This window comes from Cervus canadensis, chromosome 33, assembly GCF_019320065.1.
Source record: "Cervus canadensis isolate Bull #8, Minnesota chromosome 33, ASM1932006v1, whole genome shotgun sequence".
In the NCBI taxonomy this organism is placed as follows: domain Eukaryota; kingdom Metazoa; phylum Chordata; class Mammalia; order Artiodactyla; family Cervidae; genus Cervus; species Cervus canadensis.
This window is the reverse complement of record NC_057418.1, coordinates 23428405-23449873: the sequence shown is the minus strand read 5'-3', so window position 1 is coordinate 23449873 and position 21469 is coordinate 23428405. Positions and strand designations below refer to the sequence as shown.

Genomic DNA, 21469 nt, shown 5'->3' with positions numbered 1-21469 from the left:
GTACCCTGAAATATGTTGTTATTGTTCAGTTGTTAAGTCGTGTCTGACTCTTTGTGACCCCATGAACTATAGCACTCCAGGCTTCCCTGTCCCTCACCATCTCCCAGAGTTTGCTCAAGTTCTTGCTCATTGAGTTGGTGATGCCATCCAACCATCTCATCCTCTGCCACCCTACTCTTTTGCCTTCAATCTTTTCCAGCATGAGGGTCTTTGCAAATGAGTTGGTTCTTCCCATCAGAGAGCCAAAGTATTGGAGCTTCAGCCTCAGACCTTCTAATGAATATTGAGGGTTGATTTCCTTTAAGATTGACTGCTTTGATCTCCTTGCTGTCCAAGGGACTCTCAGGAGTCTTCTCCAGCACCACAGCTCGAAAGTATCAATTTTTTGGCGCTCAGCCTTCTTTGTCCAACCCTCACATCCATACATGACTACTGAAAAAACCGTAGCTTTGACTATAAGGACTTTGTCTGCAAAGTGATGTCTTTGCTTTTCACTATGCTATCTAGGTTTGTCATAGCTTTCCTTCCAAGAAGCAAAAGTCGCCTTGAAATACACACTACCAGAAAGAATCCACCTGCCAGTTCAGAAAAAATGGGTGTGATCCCCAATGCGAGAAGATCCCACATGCCACAGAGCAACTAAACCCACACACCACAACTACTGAAGCCTGTGTGCCCGAGAGGCAGTGCTCAACCAACAAGAAAAACCACTGCAATGAGAAGCCCGTGCACCGCAACGAGAGAGAGGCCCTTGCTCACCAAAACTAGAGAAAAGCCCATGCAGGAACAAAGATCCAGCACAGCTGAAAATAAATAAATACAAAATATTTTAAATACATTAAGAAAATGAAAGCAATACAGACTACCAGAAAAATCTTCACAAAGGCAGTAGGCTACTCTATAGTGAGAAATACTGACTCTTAAAGCAACCAAGACCCCAGCATTTTCAACAAGAATCCAATACCAGGCAAGTGGTTGGAACAAGGCAACAATAATAAAAACAACCAAATCACGGTTTCAAGATAAGGATGCCTGAGAAAAATGAAAAAAAAAAAAAAAAAGACTTCATTTCATTATAAGCATTGCTATAACCTCCTATACCTAAATACAGGAGCTACAATGGATTGCTTTTGTTATCAGTATGATATTGACAGTGTATAATGACAGGTCACATGACAGGGCAAATTCTGCCTAGGTTGTTTTTAATTGTCCTCTGACGAGTCCTTGTTTGCCTTCCATCCCCTGGCTCTACCCAGAGCCGGGCAAGGCGACTTACCATCTGTGACAGCCACCTCCTCCTCTTGGCCATTCAGGGCTTCCTCCTGGAGGCCGAGCTTGCCTTGCTCAGCTAAGCTGTTGACGGTGGACAGCTGGCCATTCTTCTGCAGGAGCTATGGGGAAGACAAAACCATGTAAACTTGGTTTCAATCTTCATGACCAAGTTAGAAACAAAACTGTAAATTCAAAAATATAAATCATTTAGAGGAAAAATGCAGAGAAATGGAGAGTTAGTGACAATGAAGATGTAAGGTTCCCCCCCCCCCCCATTGGAATGATCCAGCTATCTTACAAAAGATACAGGGAGCTATGGGTCAGCAGATAGGGCTTTGTATCTGGGTAAAGGTACACACCATTCACACATTCATTCATTCTTCTGGAAACCACTCATAGGCATGATACACATACCCATCATTCCAGGCCTACTTGAGATTTCCCAGTGACTAAGTCAGGTGTGGTCCCAGATGCTTTGAGCTTACAAACTACTATGGAAGACAGGCATGTGTGCATGCTAAGTTGCTTTAGTCATGTCCAACTCTTTGCAACCCTATGGACTATAGCCCACCAGGCTCCTCTGTCCATGGGATTCACCAGCCAAGAATACTGGAGTGGCTTGCCATTTCCTTCTTCAGGAGATCTTCCTGACTCAGAGACGGAACCCAGGTCTCCTGCTTTGCAGGCAGAGTCTTTAACCGCTGAACCACCAGGGAAGCCCTGGAAGGCAGGGAAGGCAGACCTATGGAAGGCAGACCTCTGAAAAACATTTTTTTTTTTACTTTAAAATAATGTTTCCTTGTGATTAGATGCAGTTTATGCATATTTGGCTGGAATATACCTAAGTGACAATGTGTCCTTCTCAGAGAAGAGGGCAGACATTTAAATAAATAATTACTGAATTATAGCTATGGAAGCTATCATGTAGGAGGAATACATACAGCAAATGACGACAAACAGCAGGCCATGACCTAGGCTGGGGCAGGGGGGTCGTTTAGGCTTCTTAAAGGAAAAAAGGGAAAGCTGAGCTCTAAGATGCCAGCAAGGGGTATGTGAGCAAAAGGTAAAAGGGAGACAGAGGAGAAGGCCCTGTGGTTCAAAGGCTAGTGAACAAAGAAGAGACACCAGACATGGCTGCTCATGAGTCACTGTCCTTAAAAATATTACCAAAATGCTCGCTTGCCATCATCCGCATATGGATAGCCCATGCACCGCAATGAAGGACCCAGTGTGATGAAATGAAGATCCTGTGTGCTACAACTAACCAAATAAATAAACACATACTTTTTAAAAATAGTTTTAAGCCAAATGAAAATTGCACAGTAACCATTAGGAACCTAAGGATTTCAACAATGCTTTTTTTTCCTCATCTGCCTTATAACCAACTTGGGGGAACTCCCTGGCAGTCCAGCAGTTAGGCCTCAGCGCTTTCAGTGCCCAAGGTCCAGGTCAGGGAACTCAGATCCCATAAGTCAAGGGTCAGCCAAACAACAACTACTTAAGGAGGTGCTACTGTTCCATTTTACAGATGAGGACACTGAGGATCAAAGTGATTACAGAGGGGGAGGCTGGCTGACCACAGGTCTCACAGCTCAGCCACGGCCCAAAGGCCAGGTTCACCAGTAACTACTTCCAGGGAATTTCCAACAATAAATTTTTGGAGGACCTGTTACCATGCACAATGACAAAATGCCTTAAAGAGTATCCCATAATACCCAGACCTGATTTTTCCAAAGAAATCTCAAAGCTGGTCACTCTGTATGCATCATTTCATGCTGCTTACAGGCCAATGGAGTACCCTGGCCAAATCGCTGAGTTCTGTCAGAGTCTTGAAGGGACTGGGTCCAATTCAAGACAATCAACCCAGAAGGCTTGCACAGTGCTGAAATTGATTTCACCTGGCTGTTCCCTGCTCCCACCAAAGATGTCCTTCAACTGTGAGAGCTGCCTCCTGAAATAATATCACTGTACTTTAATGCTCTCACTACAGATGGGATCGCTGGCTTCAAAATGCCCATGCTGAGTCCATGTATTAGACAGGATGCTCAGATTACATATCCACTTAAAGTCTTCTCTTACCAAAATATGAAAGATGGGAGTTTTAAATGAAACCTAAAGACGAAAGCACGGGGGATTGGGGTGGGGGTGGGGTCTCCAGAACTCTCATCAGCAAAAACGTGAGCATTTAAGAGTATTTTAACTAAATTCCACTAGGTCCTATGCACAAGTTAAATGTAGATTTCACTAATAATGTGATTAAAAGCAGGTGGGGGGAAGCAAGAAATGCATATTATTGTGGGCTACACGGTCAACAACCAGGCTTCCCTGGTAGTTCAGATGGTAAAGAATCCACCTGCAGAGACCTGGGTTCAATCCCTGGGTTGGGTAGATTTCCTGGAGAAGGGACTGGCTACCCACTCCAGTATTCTGGCCTGGAGAATCCCATGATCAGAAGAGCAGAGCATAGCACACGGTCAACCAATGAATCAAACCTAAAAAATGTTTAAATAGACACCATGACATAGCAACCTAAGTGGGGGAATAAGAGACAGTTATTCTAATATCTCACTTTAAAGGGAAAAGAACATTGGTTACCTGTGCTCCTAGTTTAAGATCCAGAACTCTGAAGTTTAAGATAAAGTCTAGAGTTCTACAGAGTTTCTATGATTCTAAAAGATTTCTCATAATTCTTCATGAACTGTCAAATCCAAGACATCTTCAGAGGGAGCCAAATTGAGTATTTTTAAACTTGAGAGATTCTATAGGCACACATTTCATCTACTCTTAGAAATTTTACACATATATAAATGATGCACCGTAGATGATATAAAATAAAATATATCTTTGAGATCACCTGCCATCCTTCTTTATCATCAAGTGTGATAAGTAAATTGTGTGGATTTCTTATTTCCAGTGACCACAGGGCAACGGTCTCTATCTCAGAAAACCACTGATAACTTTGGTGACAATTTAAAACAGTGACAGTACCAAATCTGAGTTTTGAGCTTCTTTTATTATATGTATAGCTTGGGTCCAGCAAGGGGGGGCGTTGTCTGGCACATACAGAGCCCGAGACACACCAGCGCTCCACACAACGAAGGGACATCATTCCATCCAGCCATATTCAGACATGTTCACCACTCTGCGTTTCACTTGAGATGCTTTCTACACAACCTCATGTGCTCTTATAGATGGACAAGTCACATTTTCGCAATCCAAAATATGTATATGTAGTGTTTTTGATTTCTTTTTCTCCCATTCTCAACCAGCTAATAATTCATACTATCATGAAGGGTTCAGGCATTTCTGAGAGTTATCAGTATGTTAAAATCACCTTGAATCACAAGAAATCAAACCCATGGATCCTTACTGTTTAAGTTCCTCCTGTCTTTTCTATGAGTGTTTACAGGCACACAAGCTTTCTTTAAAAAAAAAAAAAAAAAAGGATGGCTTCCCTGGTGGCTCAGTGGATAAGAATCCGCCCACCAATGCAGGAGACACTAATTTGATCCCTGAAGCAGGAAGATCCCACTTGCCAAGGAGCAACCAGGTCCACGCGCCACAGCTATTGAGCCTGTGCTCTAGAGGCCGGAAGCCAAAACTAGTTGCAACCCACAGGATGCAACTAGTGAAGTCTGTGCGCTCTACCCCCCATGCTCCAGAACATGAGAAGCCCCTGCAATGGGAAGCCGGTAACCGAAACTAGAAAGTAGCCCCCCACTCACCGCAACTCCAGAAAAGCCAGCACAGAAATGCAGACCCAGCACAGCCAAAAACAAAGAAATAAAATTAATTTTGTTTTAATGGAGGATATATGCTTTTATAACCTGACTGTTTCATACATTGCAGGGGCATTTCTTTGTCACTGAACACACATCTGACTTGTCCTCGATCTTTCTTTTCTCTGTAACTCGAATGCGCACAGAAGACCAAGCTTTCGGTTAAACCCAAAGAAACCCCGAAAGACATACAGACACAAGTCAGTGATCCACACGATGGGAAGGGCTGGAGCCAGATGAGATGAGAAGGGTATTTAAATCAGGGAGAAAAATGGGTGGGACTGAAGTTTTCAAACTCATTCACTCTGAAACTTCCTCACATAGCTTTATCCATCCACCTAGTTCTTAATGTCTTTTGAGATGAAAACTGGACTTCAAAGGCATGCTCTTTGCACTAAAATCCAGCTAGCACCAGAAAACTTATTTTCCCACTGGATTTGTGCTTCAAAAACCGTAAACGCCTCCTTTGAGCAAATCAAAACCCTAAATGTTTTCAAGCTTATATCCCTTGAGTGGGTCAGCCAGAGTTTATTCCCGTAAAGTATTACCACATTACAACTAAACAAGCTTTGAAAGAAAAAAAAAAAAATCCCGAATGCTTCCAACAACAGTGTTTTCCTCTCATTCCTCCAAGAACAACAACTGAAAATATCAAAATGGTAGCCAAGGCATGGATTTCCCAGGCAGCTCAGTAGTAAAGAATCCGCCTGCCAACGCAGGAGACGCAGGTTTGATCCCTGGGTTGGGAAGATCCAGTAGAGTAGGAAGTGGCCGCTCACTCCAGGATTCTTGCCTGGAAAATTCCATAGACAGAGAAGCCTGGTGGGCTACAGTATATGGGGCTACTAAGAGTTGGACATAACTGAGCATCAGCATGCAAAGGCATGGCAGAACAACTACACAAAATTTCCATTTCCTTTCTTTCTCCATGGGATGGCCCACAGCTTGCCCTGAAAGCCCTGGCAGAGTACGCTGTAAGGGTGTCAAGCTCTTTAAAGAACATGTTGAACCATGAACAAGACAGATGAAACTTTGACAGCTATCAGGACACAGGAGCCTGTGAAAAACATCTCCTTCACAGGAAGGATGCTAGAGGCTCCCCGTTCTTCCTGGAAGACCAGCACAGGTGGGAGTGGCTAGAATCCTGAAGTCCACGCAGCAGAACAGGCTCTGGGCAGTACAACTGCTCCCAATAATGACAGCAAAACCCAAGGAGAACTGTTACCTGGCTGCAACCAGGAAAGAGCCAGAATCTTGTCAATATAAGGAGGACACATGCACAACGATGAAATAAAAAATAGAATCCGGAATATAATCTCATATAAATCTCATATAAATCTATGAGAATAAAAAAGATAATCCGGAAAGGAGTCTAAATACCATGACAAAACTTCTAAAGAAAACTCTTCAATGTGTTTTTTCCTTCAATTCTCATAGAAAGTGCTTGGGAAGCAAACCTTAATTTAAAAAGGTCAAACAGAAGAAAGAAAAAAAAAATCATAGAATAAAGTAGTAAATATCTTTGGAGAACAATTTGGAAACAGCTATAAAAACATTAAAGTGTGTATAACCATTGGCTCCACCATCCCATGCCAATAGATACGACTTTACATACCCGATAATTTATAAAAGCACAAAACTTTAAGAATCCATCGGTAGAGAGGAAGAGTTAAAATATAAGATATGCATGTAACAGCATTGAAAGGAATAAGGTAAATTTTAGTAGTAAATCTGCTGAAGGAGGCAGATGTCCCCAATTCAAGCAGAGAAAAGCAAGTTGCTAAAGAATGTCTGACTCCTATAAGTGTTTAAAAAACTCACTAACAGGGAAGGAGGGGGGCAGAGGAGAGGAAGAGTGTTTGTTCCAATGTTTGTATAAGCATGTTTTTTCAAGTCTTGAATAATATATTCTAAAACTTTATTAATGGCCATCTCTGTGGAATTTCTGTTGTTGTTTGGCTTTATTCTTCAGAGAGCAGTTAGGGGAACAGACATTCCCTTAACTTCAGTTTATCATTATAAAGGTGAAAATATTAATACTTTCAGGCCTAAAGTCCACAGGTTCTCAAGCTATCAGGATACTATGATCCTAGCTTTCCAGGGTTCATAAATCTTTTCAGATAATCTGAGCCAACGGACCAAACTGGCTTCACGGAGCTTCAACTCTTCTGTTTATTGTGCCTCTAAATGTGATTAGCATATTAATGACTTCAGTCAAGTCATTACACAGAAAATACTGGGGAACTCCCTGGTGGTCCAGTGGTTAAGACTCCACGCTTTCACTGCTGAGCGCGTGGGTTTGACCACTGGTCGGGGAACTAATATCCTACAAGCCACACTGAGCAGTCAGAAAATAACAACGACTCAGGCTATCAGAACAAAAAAGTTTAAGTCACCATCATGACAATACCAACCAGCCTAGGTTATGTTTATGCGAAAATTTCCCCTCTAATTTAGGTGTGATTTACTGAATGCTATCAGAATGAGGGATTTCAAAAGGTGGGCTTTTGTTTTAAAAAGTAACCATTTCTATTTTGAATGAATCTAAGCAGAAAACTTTGCAAAACCCAATTACAGGCAGAAAGTTTTGTAAAATTCAGGTCTAAACATGGTATAAATCTTTACAACAGAGGAAGGTAGAGAAGAGGGAATGGTTTAGTTAATTTAATAGAACTGGTCCAATTCTTAACACTTAAGTCTGATTCTAACACTAACAACCCTTAAGGTCACTGGAAAAACAAAAAAAGTCAGAGGATAAACAAAAAAATTATAGCTTAGAGTCAGAAACAATTTCTAAATGCCCCAAATGTGGGGGGAGGGGGGGTTACAGCATGTCTTCCAGGCATTAAAAATGGTATTAACAAAGCATATGGAATAGAGATGCATTTTATGTTGTGACATTAAACTCAAAAAGCAAACTAAATAGTTATATATTCAATATGATTACAAACATACACTAGAACATACCCCTAAATAGCCAAATATATGGTAATATCAATATTACCAAATCACATGTGCCAAATAATCACTGGGGACAAAACTATGAATTTTTTATCTCTTTTCTTTTTCTATTTTTCTGTGTTCTGTATCTAATTCTTCTGATCACTTTTACAAGTGGGTGGTAGGGAAAAAGCTTTTCCTTCACAAAGTTACTTTGTTTTAGTTTGCTTATGTTAATATGGTGGCTAGGAGACAGTTAAGAAAATTTTTGTTTTACTGTGAAGTATTTTCGTTCTAATTTCTGCCACTCACATGAATTTTCATGGGAAAAGAGAACTGCTTTAAGATAAAAACTTGACAGTGAAATCATATTTCAGGAGCCTTTTCATAGACGCTAACTCCTATTCACTCCTCAACCCTGGATGACACGGTGCTCTCAGAAGCAGAGAGGAGGGCTGGGTGCTCTGGGGCATGATGAAATACTTCAAATCTAGGATTTTATAACTGTCCCATCATTGTCATAGACCGACACTTGGTGATTCCAGGTCAGCAAACAGAAGGAGCTAGGAGGGCTAGCTAGAGGGTCACACATCTGCCATTTACCTGATCTGTGGCCTCGGGAATGTTATTTAGCCTCTCATATGCTCTTCTCTTTTTCTGTAAAATGAGATGTAAATTCATCTTCACCCACCACAGTGAGTATCTGGAACATCACCCCACACGTTAGGTTGCTAATATGTCAACTATTAATGTAAGTTCTTAGCACTTTTTGCTCTACCATTCGCTCAATAATTTCAGTCTAATAGGGATGACTTGTCCCCTACTCAATTCCCCTCTAAAATGAAAGCTCCAAGGAGATTTCCCTGGTGGTCCAGTGGTTAAGACGCTGTGCTTCCACCACGGCAGAGTGTGAGATTTATCCTTGGCTAGCGAACTAAGATCCTGCATGCCACATGGTTCAACCAAAAAACAGAATAAATAAATAAACACAGTTGGACAAAATAAGAGTGGCAAAATGTTCATTACAGTTGAAGTTGGGTAATGGGTACATGGCATTTGTTGTGATTCTCTACTTTTGTATATATTTTGAAATTTTCCAGAATTAAAAGAAAAAACTTATTTTCTTTAGTGAAGCTTCTCAGAGTTTTTTGAGGTATGGCTGATAAAATCTGTATAGTCAAGAAAACCTCAATGCCGTCAAGAAAATTAAAAAAATTTTAAACAGTAGAATGTTTCACCCCTTGGCAAGGATTTAATTTCTAATTAGCTCAAGATATACAGTAAGCGGAGTTTTCCTGGTGGCTTAGATAGTAAAGAATATCCCTACAATGTAGGAGACCTGGGGTTCGATCCCTGGGTCGGGAAGATCCCCTGAAGAAGGGAATGGCTACTCACTCCAGTATTCTTGCCTGGAAAATTCCATGGACAGAGAAGCCTGGCAGGCTACAGTCCACAGGATCACAAAGAGCTGGACACGACTGAGCAACTAACACTTTCACTTTCTTCATATAGTAAGCAGGGCTAAGGCAATTCTCAAACAGTAAGACAGATATATTTCTAGTCTATGAATTAAAAAAAAAAATACTTAAGGCATTCCATGAAAGAAAAATGAGAACTTTTAACTTTGCAAAGCTTTTCAAAGACAGAATATGAACTACTTATCAAATTTCAGAGGTACTGTCAAAACGTTGTGCCAAAAGCTCTCTCAAACCACATAATAGAGAAGAGCATGTACCCCAGGTCAGGAGTGCTTCCAGTGACCTCTAAAAATGAGACGCCCTTGTCTTCAAGAAACTAGCCTTTAGAGATCGCTTTCTGATCTGTTTTCCTCCTTGAAGGAGGCCAGACCCCCCTGTCAGTGTGGCAGTCGCCCCATTTCTTAAACTCTTGATGTCCCGAAGCCTCTCGTCTTTAAATAAAACCTCTTGTTTGTTTTAAATTTCATGCTCCTTTTTTTCCACTCATATATTCAGCAAAACCAAACCAGCATACCAAAACATCCCCTTGCTGGCTGGCAACATTGCTTTAAACATGAGTGAGTTCATTCAAAGGACCATAAGAGACCAGCATCTCATCACCATCAACCAATCAATGCGGCCCCTCCCCTCCAGCTCCACCTAATGACAACCGTGGTCCAGCGGTCTGACCCTGCACACACGAAGCCTCCATCCTGCTGGTCTTCACTTAGAAATCTGACTGAGTCCGAGGTGCCATTCAACTCCCCCAACCCACAGCCAGAAGTGAAAATATTGGCCAAAAAGCCGGATTTCACCAAGTGTGGGCCTAATTGGTTTACGTAGCCTTGTTGTACTGTTGTTTAATTTTATCCATTGCATTTAATCCAAGTGGAAAAGATTCTCAAGTTCAGGATATAAAGACTAATCTTATTTTGCTTTTGAAATTGTACTGCTCCCTATTTATGAAAAGTTTCTGGGACGTTATCAGCACCCCACAGAAGAGCCACATGGGGAAGCATGTAGACAGACACCAGTTAGAGTCTCTCTGGTCACTGCCGACCAGTCACTAATTTTCCTGTTTGTCATAGTTTTCAGTAAAATTTGTGAAGATTACTATGGCATAGTTTTAGAAGGAATAACACAGGCTCACCCCTAGATATGAGAAAAAGAATGAAAACAGGAGAGATCCGCTAATGTCACTGGCTTGCTTTTTAGCCTCCAAAGTTAAATTTCAATTCAACTGAATGTTTCTACTCTAATATTCAAATTGTTGAATGCCTTAGAAAGTAATGTATCTCACATTGTTTATTTAAATCCCAAGGGACTTGGCCACTACAGGTGAACTCATCTTATTAGGAGCGGTCTCTACAATTTAGGCCTCTAAATCTCAAAGATCAGCACGTTTCAAACTGGTATCGAAGAATATCCGTATACTAGACGTACCAATGCCTGTACGCCAGGCTTCCCTCAGAAGTGCTCTGGGTTCAGATCATCTTGGGAAACACTGACCTAGATAAAGTTAAGCAGATTTACTTAGAATCCATTGTTGTTCAGTCGCTAAGTCGTGTCCAACTCTTTGCAACCCCATGGACTGCAGCATGCCAGGCTTCCCTGTACTTTACCATCTCCCAGAGTTTGCTCAAATTCCATGTCCACTGAGTCAGTGATATCATCCAACCATCTCATCCTTCGCTGCCCTCTTCTCCTTTTGCCCTCAATCTTTCCCAGCATCAGGTCTTTAAAAGTGAGTTGCCTCTTCCCATCAAGTGGCCAGAGTGTTGGAGCTTCAGTTTCAGAATCAGTCCTTTCAATGAATATTCAGGGTTGATTTCCTTTAGGATTGACAGGTTTGATCTAAATTCTAAGTCCCCCTTGGAAGGGACTAAGAATTTGGAGACTCTTCAATGTGCATCCTGAACCTCTAAGAAAGAAATCATTATAGTATTTTCTAAAATGACTTGCCCGCAGAACCCTTTTAGAACCACATCTATTAACATCTGCCATAAGTAAAGACACCAAGATAAAACGCAATATGTTTTAACACATAACGTTTCAGTCAAATATTCCCCTACATTAAAAAGTTATAGTTGTTTTAAAAAGTATTAAAACTCCTGGGTTCTCTGGGAAAGTATGTGAAAGAAAACAAAGAGCTCTGAATCTGGGGAGATAGGAGATCAGCCATGCTGATTTCAAGCGAAGGGAATTTATAAGATCTCTGCTTGAGATGAAGAAAATAAAAAGTACCGCTAACCAATGACAGTAATTCACTGCAGGAAGATAGGCGACCACAATCATTACGTGAAATGCTACCTGGTCACGTCTGGGGCCCCCACAACATTGAGGTCTATATCATACTTAGGACAGAGAGAGATGCCTGATAAACAAAACTTAAGAAACCTATGTGGGGACTTCCAAGGTGGTCTTCCAAGTGGTTAGGACTACTGCCTGTCAATGCAAGGGGTGCCAGTTTGATCACTGGTCAGGGAGCTAAGATGCCACATGCCTCAAGGCCAAAAAAAAAACCACCCAAAAAAACAGAACATAAAAACAACAGAAGCAATATTGTAACAAATTCAATACAGACTTTAAAAACAAAAAGAAACCGGAGTGGGCAGTAAAGTCAGAGGACTGACACTACCTAACTTAATATACAACTATAGTAATCAAAAGACAGTATAGTAATCAAAAGACAGTGTAGTATTGGTGAAAGAATAGACAAACACATCATTGAAAGAGAGTAAATCACCTGGACTTCCCTGCAGGAACAGTGGATAAGAATCTGCCTGCCAATGCAGGGGACATGGGTTCTATCCTTGGTCCAGGAAGATTCCACCTGCCTCTGGACAACTAAGCCCAGATGCCACAATTACTAGCCCATGAGCCTATGCTCCATAAAAGATGCTGCCTCAGTGAGAAATCCGTGCACTGCAACAAGACCCAGCACAACCAATAATTAACTAATTAATTTTTAGAAACAAGCAAATAAAAAAAACCCCAAATGATAGAACTAGAAAAAAAACTGCTCAGAAACTGACACACAAAGATATAATTTTGATCTCTGATGATGGAGCAAAGGCAGTTTAATGGAGAAAGGAGAGTCTTTTCAACAAATAATCCTGGAAAAACTGGATAGTCGCTTGCAAGTAAAGCTGCATGGACATTCATGTATGAGTCTTTGCTTGGATACATGCGTTCATTCCTGCTGGATAAATACTTAGGGGTATTTTTCCTGGGTCATCTTGTAAGTGTATATGCAAATGGCTTAAAAACTCCTAAACTGAACAACATGGATTCACTTCAAAGTAATTATGCTGAGTGAAAAAAGCAAGAGAAATAACATGTGGCATATTCCCTTTATATACATGTCTAGAAAATCCAAACTGATCACAGTAACAAAAAGATCAAAATAACAGGAGATTACAAACAGGCATGAAGTTTGGGGGTGTACTTGATACAATCACTTTTTTTTTTTTTTTTTGGTGAGGGGCAGGTGTGCTGTGAGACAAGCAGAACCCATGCTCCCTTCATTGGAAGCAAAGAGTCTTAACCAGTGGATCACCAGGGAAGTCCTGTATGCTCACTATCTTGATCATGGTGGTGACTGGACAGATGTAGATACATATCAAAAGGTATCAAATTGCATACTTTAAATAAATGCAATTTACTGTATGTCAATCATTTCTCAATAAAGCGTTGTTTAGTCACTAAGTCGTGTCTGAATCTTTGTGACCCCGTGCACTGTAGCCTGCCCGGTTCCTCTGTCCATGGGACTCTCCAGGCAAGAATACTGGAGTGGGTTGCCATTTCCTTCTCCAGGGGATCTTCCCAACGCAGGGATTGAACCTGCATCTCTTACGTCTCCTGCATTGGCAGGCAGGTTCTTTACCACTGGTGCCAACTGGGAAGCCCAGGGATTACGTGGGAATTAAGATTGCGGCTTCTACATCTACAAGAATGAAACTAGTGCAAGGGCACCAAATGAACTAGGTGTGAGAATTGTGAGACGTGTTTCAAAACACCAATCTTGTGTTTTTAGGCTTCTCATTTTTATCGTTCTCTTCATAGTAATATTTTGCTTTTTTTGCATTTGGGTTTTGTGGAGGCAGTTGATTTGCCCAGTACATCTTGTAGGTGCAACAGCTCAGAAGGAAGAAAATAGCTTCTTTTAGACACGGGTGCTCTGTCATAACACCAGAATGTAAGCTTTGCTGGTCTGTATCCTTTGTATCCTTCGATGTCTAACTTTACACCATCTATAGTTTCATCTCCCTGGGGCCCACAGTCCAATAACCAACCCACAGATGGTAGGTGCTCACTTTTCTGTTAAAAAGGGAACTCCAGCAGGTTTTGTGGCTTCAGGAGTAAGGAACTTGTGTGGGGCTTGTTGCCTGTCCTGACACGAGAATCTTTTCAATTGTTGGACTGTTTATGCTTCGTCTTTCCCCCAAGGTGGACATTCCGATTCAGCCATGCTTTACTCAAGTAGGATGGACTGTATTGTTCCCAACATGATAGAAGTTAGATTGTATTTTCTTGGTTTAAGGTAAGTTGGGGAAAAAAGAATACATTTCTTCAAGTTTAATCCTTAGAGTTCATTTCTGTTTCTGTGAGGCTAAAAACTGACCGCGCACACACACATAATTGAGATCATTGTCAAAATTAAATAACATAATCAGTATGCAAATTTAGAAGCCATACTGCTTTCGAATTACATTGCTTAAAAAGATTGCTGATTTTTTGGAAAAAAATTCAGTTGGAGGGACTTCTCTTGTGGTCCAGTGGCTAAGCCTCCACTCTCCCAATGCAGGGGACCCAGGTTCGATCCCTGGGCAGGTAACTAGATCCCACATGCCACAACTAAGGATCCTGTATGTTGCAACAAAGACTTGGTGCAGCAAAAAAAAAAATTCAGTTAAAAATTATTGATCAGCCTGTTGCTACTTTAGTTCTAAGTCTGTGATCCATTTGACCGAAAAAGAAAAACACAGGCAACATTGCTTGTCTTATTTTCAATACAATGAACTTAATTTGCAAAGATGGCCCATCTAAGATAATGGGATTTACCCAAAAGTAAACAATGGCTATCCTACAATGTTCTACTCCACATATTTCTTAGAGAAGGAAATGGCAACCCACTCCAGTACTCTTGCCTGGAAAATTCCAGGGATGGAGGAGCCTCGTAGGCTACAGTTCATGGGGTCACAAGAATCGGACACGACTGAGCAACTTCACACTTTCTTTTCCACATATTTCTAGCACGATCACTGGAAAAGATCCAGAAAAGAAAACGTGCCAACGGTTACTCCACAAAGAGCAGAGCTTCGTTTGCTGAAGAACATCTATTGCTTCCTGGACTGAATTTTAAACTGCTTTTCCATCGATTAACTGTCTGCCTGACTCAAGTATGCTTCTTTCTCAGGCCTGCTAAGCAGGGGGCTTCCCCCACACAGAACCCCTCCTGCTGGGAGCTTTTAGGGAAGAAGGCACCCAGCAAGGAAGGAAAGGGAGGGGCCAGCTGGCGGCCCTGAGAGCTATGTTAAGCCATCCCTAGGGATGTCCAGAAACACCTCCTCCTATGTGGAAAAAAAAAAAACAACTAAAGTTTCCTGTACACCATGGCATGGATTATTTAACAAAGTTATTAAACATTTAGCTCTGATAATGGGCTTGAAGATGCCATTTTGGAGGAATCCATTTAGGGTCTGTGGTTGGTTGATAGCAGAATTAAAATGATAAATGGAAATGGGTTTCTCTGACGCGCGCGCTGAGCCCTGCACTCCCCGGAATTCAAATGGCCTGCTGCATACCAGCAGTGACGTGATCCAGTTCAGCAGCTCGGCCAGTGTTTATCAGTAAGTCTGGCTGGAGTAAAACAAGGCCTTTTCCAGGCCCGTGGATTCACAAGGCGGGTAGTGGCAGGACCCTTAACTGGAAGAATGGCTACAGAGCTCCCCTGGACCCACCCACACAGTGCAGAGCAGTAAAGGAAAAGCATGCGTTACCAGCAGACAGGTGGGGAGGAAGTCCAGATCAGCTGCTTATTGGCCTTGAGAGCTTTGAGCACATGGGCCCTCCCCTGAGCCTCGGTTTCTTCATCCTTACAACGGGGATAATACTAGGCAGAGCTGTCATTGTGTCCACACCCCAACCCACTCAGGCCAGAATCTCTGGGAATGGGACCCAGGAGCACAATACTGACCAAAGGAACCTGATCACTGGTGAATGGAGACACCAGTTTTGGGTCATTTGCAGAGACTGGAATCCAGCTCTCAAAAGGAAAACAGGGAGGGGGGGAGGGATAATTTAGGAGTTTGGGATTAGCAGATACACACTATATATTGTGTGTATACACTATACACACAATATATACACTATATATTGGCTTCCCTGGTGGCTCAGAGAGTGAAGAATCTGCCTGCAATACAGGAGACCGAAGTTCAGTCCCTGGGTTGGGACGATCCCCTGGGGAAGGAAATGGCAACCCACTCCAGTATTCTTGCCTGGGAAATCCCATGAATCCCAGAGGAGCCTGGCAGGCTACTCTACACGGGTCAAAGAGTCAGACACAAATGAGCAACTAAACCACCACCACCACCACCACTATATATAAAACAGATAAACAAGGTCCTGCGGTACAGCACAGGGAACTATATTCAATATCCTGTCATAAACCATAATGGAAAGGAATATTAAAAAGAATATGCATATGCATGTATACAACATTGTAGATCAACTACGTGTATGCATGTGTGTGAGTCACGCAGTCTTGTCTGACTCTTCGTGACCCCATGGACTGTAGCCTACCAGGCTCCTTTGTCCACGGAATTCTCCAGGCAAGAAGACTAGAGTGGGTTCCCATGTCCTCCTCCAAGGGATCTCCCCAACCCAGGGACTGAACCCAGGTCTCCCGCATTGCAGGAAGATTCTTTACCATCTGAGCCCCCAGGGAATATACTTCAATTTAAAATTACCTAATTAAATTGAAAAGAAAGAAAACAGCTCTTTAAAAACTTGGAGAGTTCTCAAATAGAAACTATGTATTAAAGAGAGATAGAACACACGCAAGAAAAACAAGGCAAACTGCAGGTAAGTTTCTAGGAAATAAGTTTCCACTCACAGGAAGGGAGTGTCCACGCTGGTAAATTGGTAGAAGGGACACAGTGGGATTAACTTTTTCGCACACAACCCACCCCCACCCCAGGCCAAGCCACGTGGCATGAGGGGTCTTAGTTCCCTGAACAAGGATGGAACCTGGGCCCCCTGCAGTGGAAGTGAGGAGTCTTAACCACTGGACTGCCAGGAAGTTCCTTGAGAGTAACTCCCAAGGAAGGGGGTGGGAAGCTCCTTGCTGAGGGGAGGAAAGGAGAGAAAAACAAGAAACTGGTGATGGTTGGAGTCAGGGCTGAGAGCAAAAGAGGAAGGTGGCGTTTGGCAATAGGTAGTGAGGAGTCCCAACTGAGCGCTCAGGTCTCAGTACCGGGGACCAACGCAGATGGCCGGAGACTGCCCTGGGGAGCACTCAACCCTAGGGACGCGATGAAGAAATAAGACATCGGGAGTGCTGCTTCTCCAGGATTTCAGCCTGAGACTCGGTGCATCCAACCCTCCTGCAGCTGTCCAGCCAATGTGGTGTTGTGGCCTCCCAGACACTGCCTGCGTCCTTGTCACCCAGACGACTCTAAGCAGGCTATCGGGGATCGGTGGAGAAGGACCATCCTAATACTAGGTCGTGTAAGCATTCCTAGGCACTAAAATAATTTTTTTCCATAAAGAAATAGTGACTCTAGACTGGTACAGTCACTATGGAGAACTGTATGGAGGTTTCGTAAAAAAAAAAAAAAAAACTAAACATATTAACACGTGATCTAACAATCCCACTCCGAGGCATATATCTGGAGAAAACTCTTAAGATACATGTCCTCCAATGTTCAAAGCAGCTCTATTTACAATAGCCAAGACATGGGAGCAACCTAGATGTCCACCAGACGAATGGATAAAGAAGATGTGGTACATATATACAATGGAATGTTGTTGTTTAGTCTCTAAGTCGAGTCTGACTCTTTTGTGACCCCATGGACTGTGGTCTGTGAAGCTTCTCTGTCCATGGGATTTCCCAGGCAAGAATACTGGTGGTGGTGGTTTAGTCACTACGTAGTGTCCGACTCTTGCGACCCCATGGACTACTGTAGCCTGTCAGGCTCCTCTGCCCATAGGATTCTCCCGGCAAGAATACTGGAGTGGGTTGCCATTTCCTTCTCCAGGGGATCTTCCCCACCCAGGGATCGAATCCTCATCCCTTGCATTGGCAGGCATTCTTTGCTGCTCAGCCACCAGGGAAGCCTGACAGTGGAATATTATTCAGCCATAAAAGAATGCAATAATGCTATTTTCAGCAAAATGAATGGACCTGGAGACTATCATACTAAGTGAAGTAACTTAGACAAATATCATATGATATCATTTGTATGTGGAAACTAAAAAAAAAAATACAAATGAACTCATTTACAAAACAGAAATAGTGTCACAGAAGACAAATTTATGGTTACCAAAGGAGAATAAATTAGGAGTTTGGGATTAACAAATACAAATTACTATATAGAAAATAGGTCAACAAGGAACTATTGTATAGCACAGGGAACTACATTCAATATCTTCTAATAACCTATGATGAAAAAGAAAAAATTTTTACATATACGTGTAACTGAATCACTTTGCTATACATGTGAAAGTAACACAATATTTCAAATTGATTACACTGCAATTTAAAAAAATTTTTAATTAAAAAAAGGAGAAAAAAAGAAAAAAAAAAAAACAGAAATAGTGACTATTCTAAGAACAGGTTGAGGCTGGTCCATACGCTTCTTCAGTCTCACAGGGAGGCTTCCAAACCATCTTGTTCATATGCCTCTTCCCAGGATGCCTTCTGGACAAATGAAATCATCCTAAAACCAAACCAAACCCAACTGATGCAGACCCTAAACACATAACCATTGTGTTACCTAAGGAGTAAAGAGTCACAACCTGGGTCACATAACCAATGTCTCTTAGGTGAAGCATCTTTCTGCCTTTGCTTTGAATGAGCTAAGAGTCAAGCCTGCTACTAAAACCTCACGAAGGAAGGTGACAGTGGGCAGCCCCAGCCTCACTTACAAAAAAACCGGCCGGGCTGCAGCATCTACACTCCCCAGCCCTCGTGCCTCCTTTCTCTAGGAAAACCTCGGCTGGCCTCGTCTGTACTAAGGAAGTCATTCTGAGAGACCAGGCTGAAACGGAGAAACGGCAGGCATCTCACTTCTTTTCTTTCTTATTTTCTCAGTGTTTAATAATTACTCAATAGAGACTGTCCAGTGGTTAAAAATCTGTCTTGCAATTCAAGGGATGCAGGTTCGATTCCTGGTCAGGAAACTAAGATCCCACATGCCTTGGGGCCAGTAAGCCTACACACTCTGGAGTCTGCATGCTGCAACTACTGAAACCCACGAGTCACAAGTAGAGTCTGTGTATCACAATGAAAGATCCCACAGGACACAACTGTGACCCCCTGCAGCCAAATAAATAAAGATTTTTTAAAAATTATTCAATAAACGTATAAGCTATGTACACTGCACGTAACACAAACTTTCTTAGGGGATCTGACGCTACACAAGGGGAAGGGGAGGACGTGGGGAGGAAGTGGGCATTGCACAGAACCTGTCCAAAGCCCTATGAAGGCCACATCAACCATGAGGTGTCAGGGAGTTTTTTGTTGGTTTCGTTGGTTTTTGCTACCACATCTTATCCTCACACTTCAGCTTCTGATACATACAGGTGGTTCGAATATTCAGTAAAATATAAGTAAACACTCTATAAAAACCATCACCTATGGAGAAGGACATGGCAATCCACTCCAGTATTCTTGCCTGGAAAATCCCATTGACAGAGAAGCCTGGCGGGCTGCAGTCCATGGGGTCGCAAAAGAGTAGGACACGACTTAGCAATTAAACCACCACCATCATGTATGTTGGGGGTAAGTGTCTAGCGCCACAGTTCCATCTGATGTGGTTCCCACTTTGAAGATGTTTCCAGCAGCTCCTTGTTTTGTGCACTTCCGTCCTCTAAAATTAAGTGGAATTAATATTGAAGGTGTAAACGTTGTAAGTATTCAATAAACCACTGTGTGTTTTTTTTAAAAAAAAAAAAAAACCATCACCTAATTAAAAATGCATTCACAGTCCAACCAATGATCATGTTGAATCTGCAGAGGAACTTAAAGCTAACCCCCTCTCTTAGCATTGCAGGTGGAGAATGTCAGCTTGAATCTCTTCAACTGAACTCAAAGAGAAGAGAAGAAAAGGTCACATGCCTAGTTTAAAAAAAAAAAAACCATCCAGAAAAACACAAGTTGAAGGGGGAAAGCACTTGGAGTAGGTACTTAATTACTACTTGAATAAGTGATCTAACACAGGTGCAATTCCCACTAAAAAAAGGAATCCGTTAGCCTAATTTATAAATCATAAGTTATCCTTGTCAAAATAGCTTTTAGAGCTGCCAGCTATTACAGAGAACATGTAATAATGTCACTAATACCTTCATTTTTTTCTGCTTTATAAGTAATACAGGGGAACACAGAATGGGCCCCATCCCTCACATAAACACACTCAAGGCATCTGATGAAGGAGGCAGGCGGTCTTCATTTGGGAGAAACTCTTTCTGTTCTCAATTCTGAGCGGGGATGGGAACAGGGAGGGGAAATTCAGGTGTATCCCAAACCCAACAACAACAAGAGCAAAATGAATTAACTATTTCAGCAGATCTCTGTACCTCTAAGTTGCAACCACCAAGCTCAGAATAGCACCTATTATTTTAGCACCTACTGTTTGAAAGTCAGTTTGAAGAACATGCTACCGTTTTTTTTTTTTTGGTTTTTTTTTAATGAAATAAAATATATTTAGCCCCACTTTGGCTGGCTCAGTCACCCCAACCACTGCGGTATCTTGGGCAGGTCAATTGCTGCAGTGCCGGTTCTTGTTTGATTTGAATCAGCTCCTATTCAGGACTCTCAGTCAAGAGAAGAAAATTACTCTGCTTTGAGACCTGGATAGAATAGACAAAGAAGAGAAAAGGGCTTGTTTCTTCCACAAGCACTTCAATAAATAAAAATGAGCATCTCAGTGGAGATGGACTGATTCTTTTAACCATCTGGCAAAAGACTTGTAAGCAAGCTAAAGGATTTACAGAAGTATAGACTTCAATTGCTGGTGAAACTCCCACCTGAGCGACTGGAGAAGGAAAGCTCCTTTGTGTTCATGTTTTGAGAATGCAAGGAACACCTTGTCTAACTAGGGGAGGGGGCCCCTCAAGAGGCAGTGGTAGCTTCTAGGAAAATGGCTCACCCACCCTGCCGTTGACCTTGAACCTTGAGAGCAAGTGAGGGAGAAACTGCTTGGCTACAGGACACAGAGCTGGGCAGACAGGTGCCAGCCTTTCCCGATGACTGTATTTGAAACGTGAACAAATTCCTTTCAACTCGATGCTGGGTTTCACCAAGTTTGCTTCTCCAGGGAAGAGGGCTGTGTCTAAACAGTGTCCAATCAGTGACCCTCTCTCAAAATTGCCTTCATTGTTTCTAAATTACAGCCTACAAAAGATGATCGTATTATACATGCGAATGATCACAAGCCCATTGCTTTTTTGGGATTAAATGCTAACTTCCATGAAACAATTTGTGTTATATCAAGCATACAAAAATTGTCTTGGAAACTGGAAAATATATTTGATGTTCTTCATCATATCGACTGTCCAAACAATTTCCCCTTCCCCTGACAACTCACCCAAAAGGTAAACTATAATACTATGAATATTTTTCTGTTTTCTATACATAATCTGCTCTCCCCTTTTGCAGGAAACTATTATTTTTTCCCCTGAAAAAGAGTAGTCTGTGACTGAAGAGGTTGCTGTACAAAAAAGAACTTTTGATTGTCTTAATACTCATTCATCTCTAACTTCTGCATCATGCTTCGTTTTAAAAAAAAATCTTCTTTT

At 41.9% G+C, this 21469-nt stretch overlaps 1 protein-coding gene across 1 annotated transcript in view; it reads right to left on the bottom strand.

The window, feature by feature from the left end:
* AKAP12 (A-kinase anchoring protein 12) overlaps positions 1–21469 on the bottom strand; it is a 105662-nt gene that overhangs the window by 47406 nt on the left and 36787 nt on the right. Inside the window, exon 3 of the mRNA XM_043457111.1 lies at positions 1277–1391. Within this exon, the coding sequence (XP_043313046.1) occupies positions 1277–1391 (115 nt within the window). The remainder of the gene's footprint in view (positions 1–1276; positions 1392–21469) is intronic.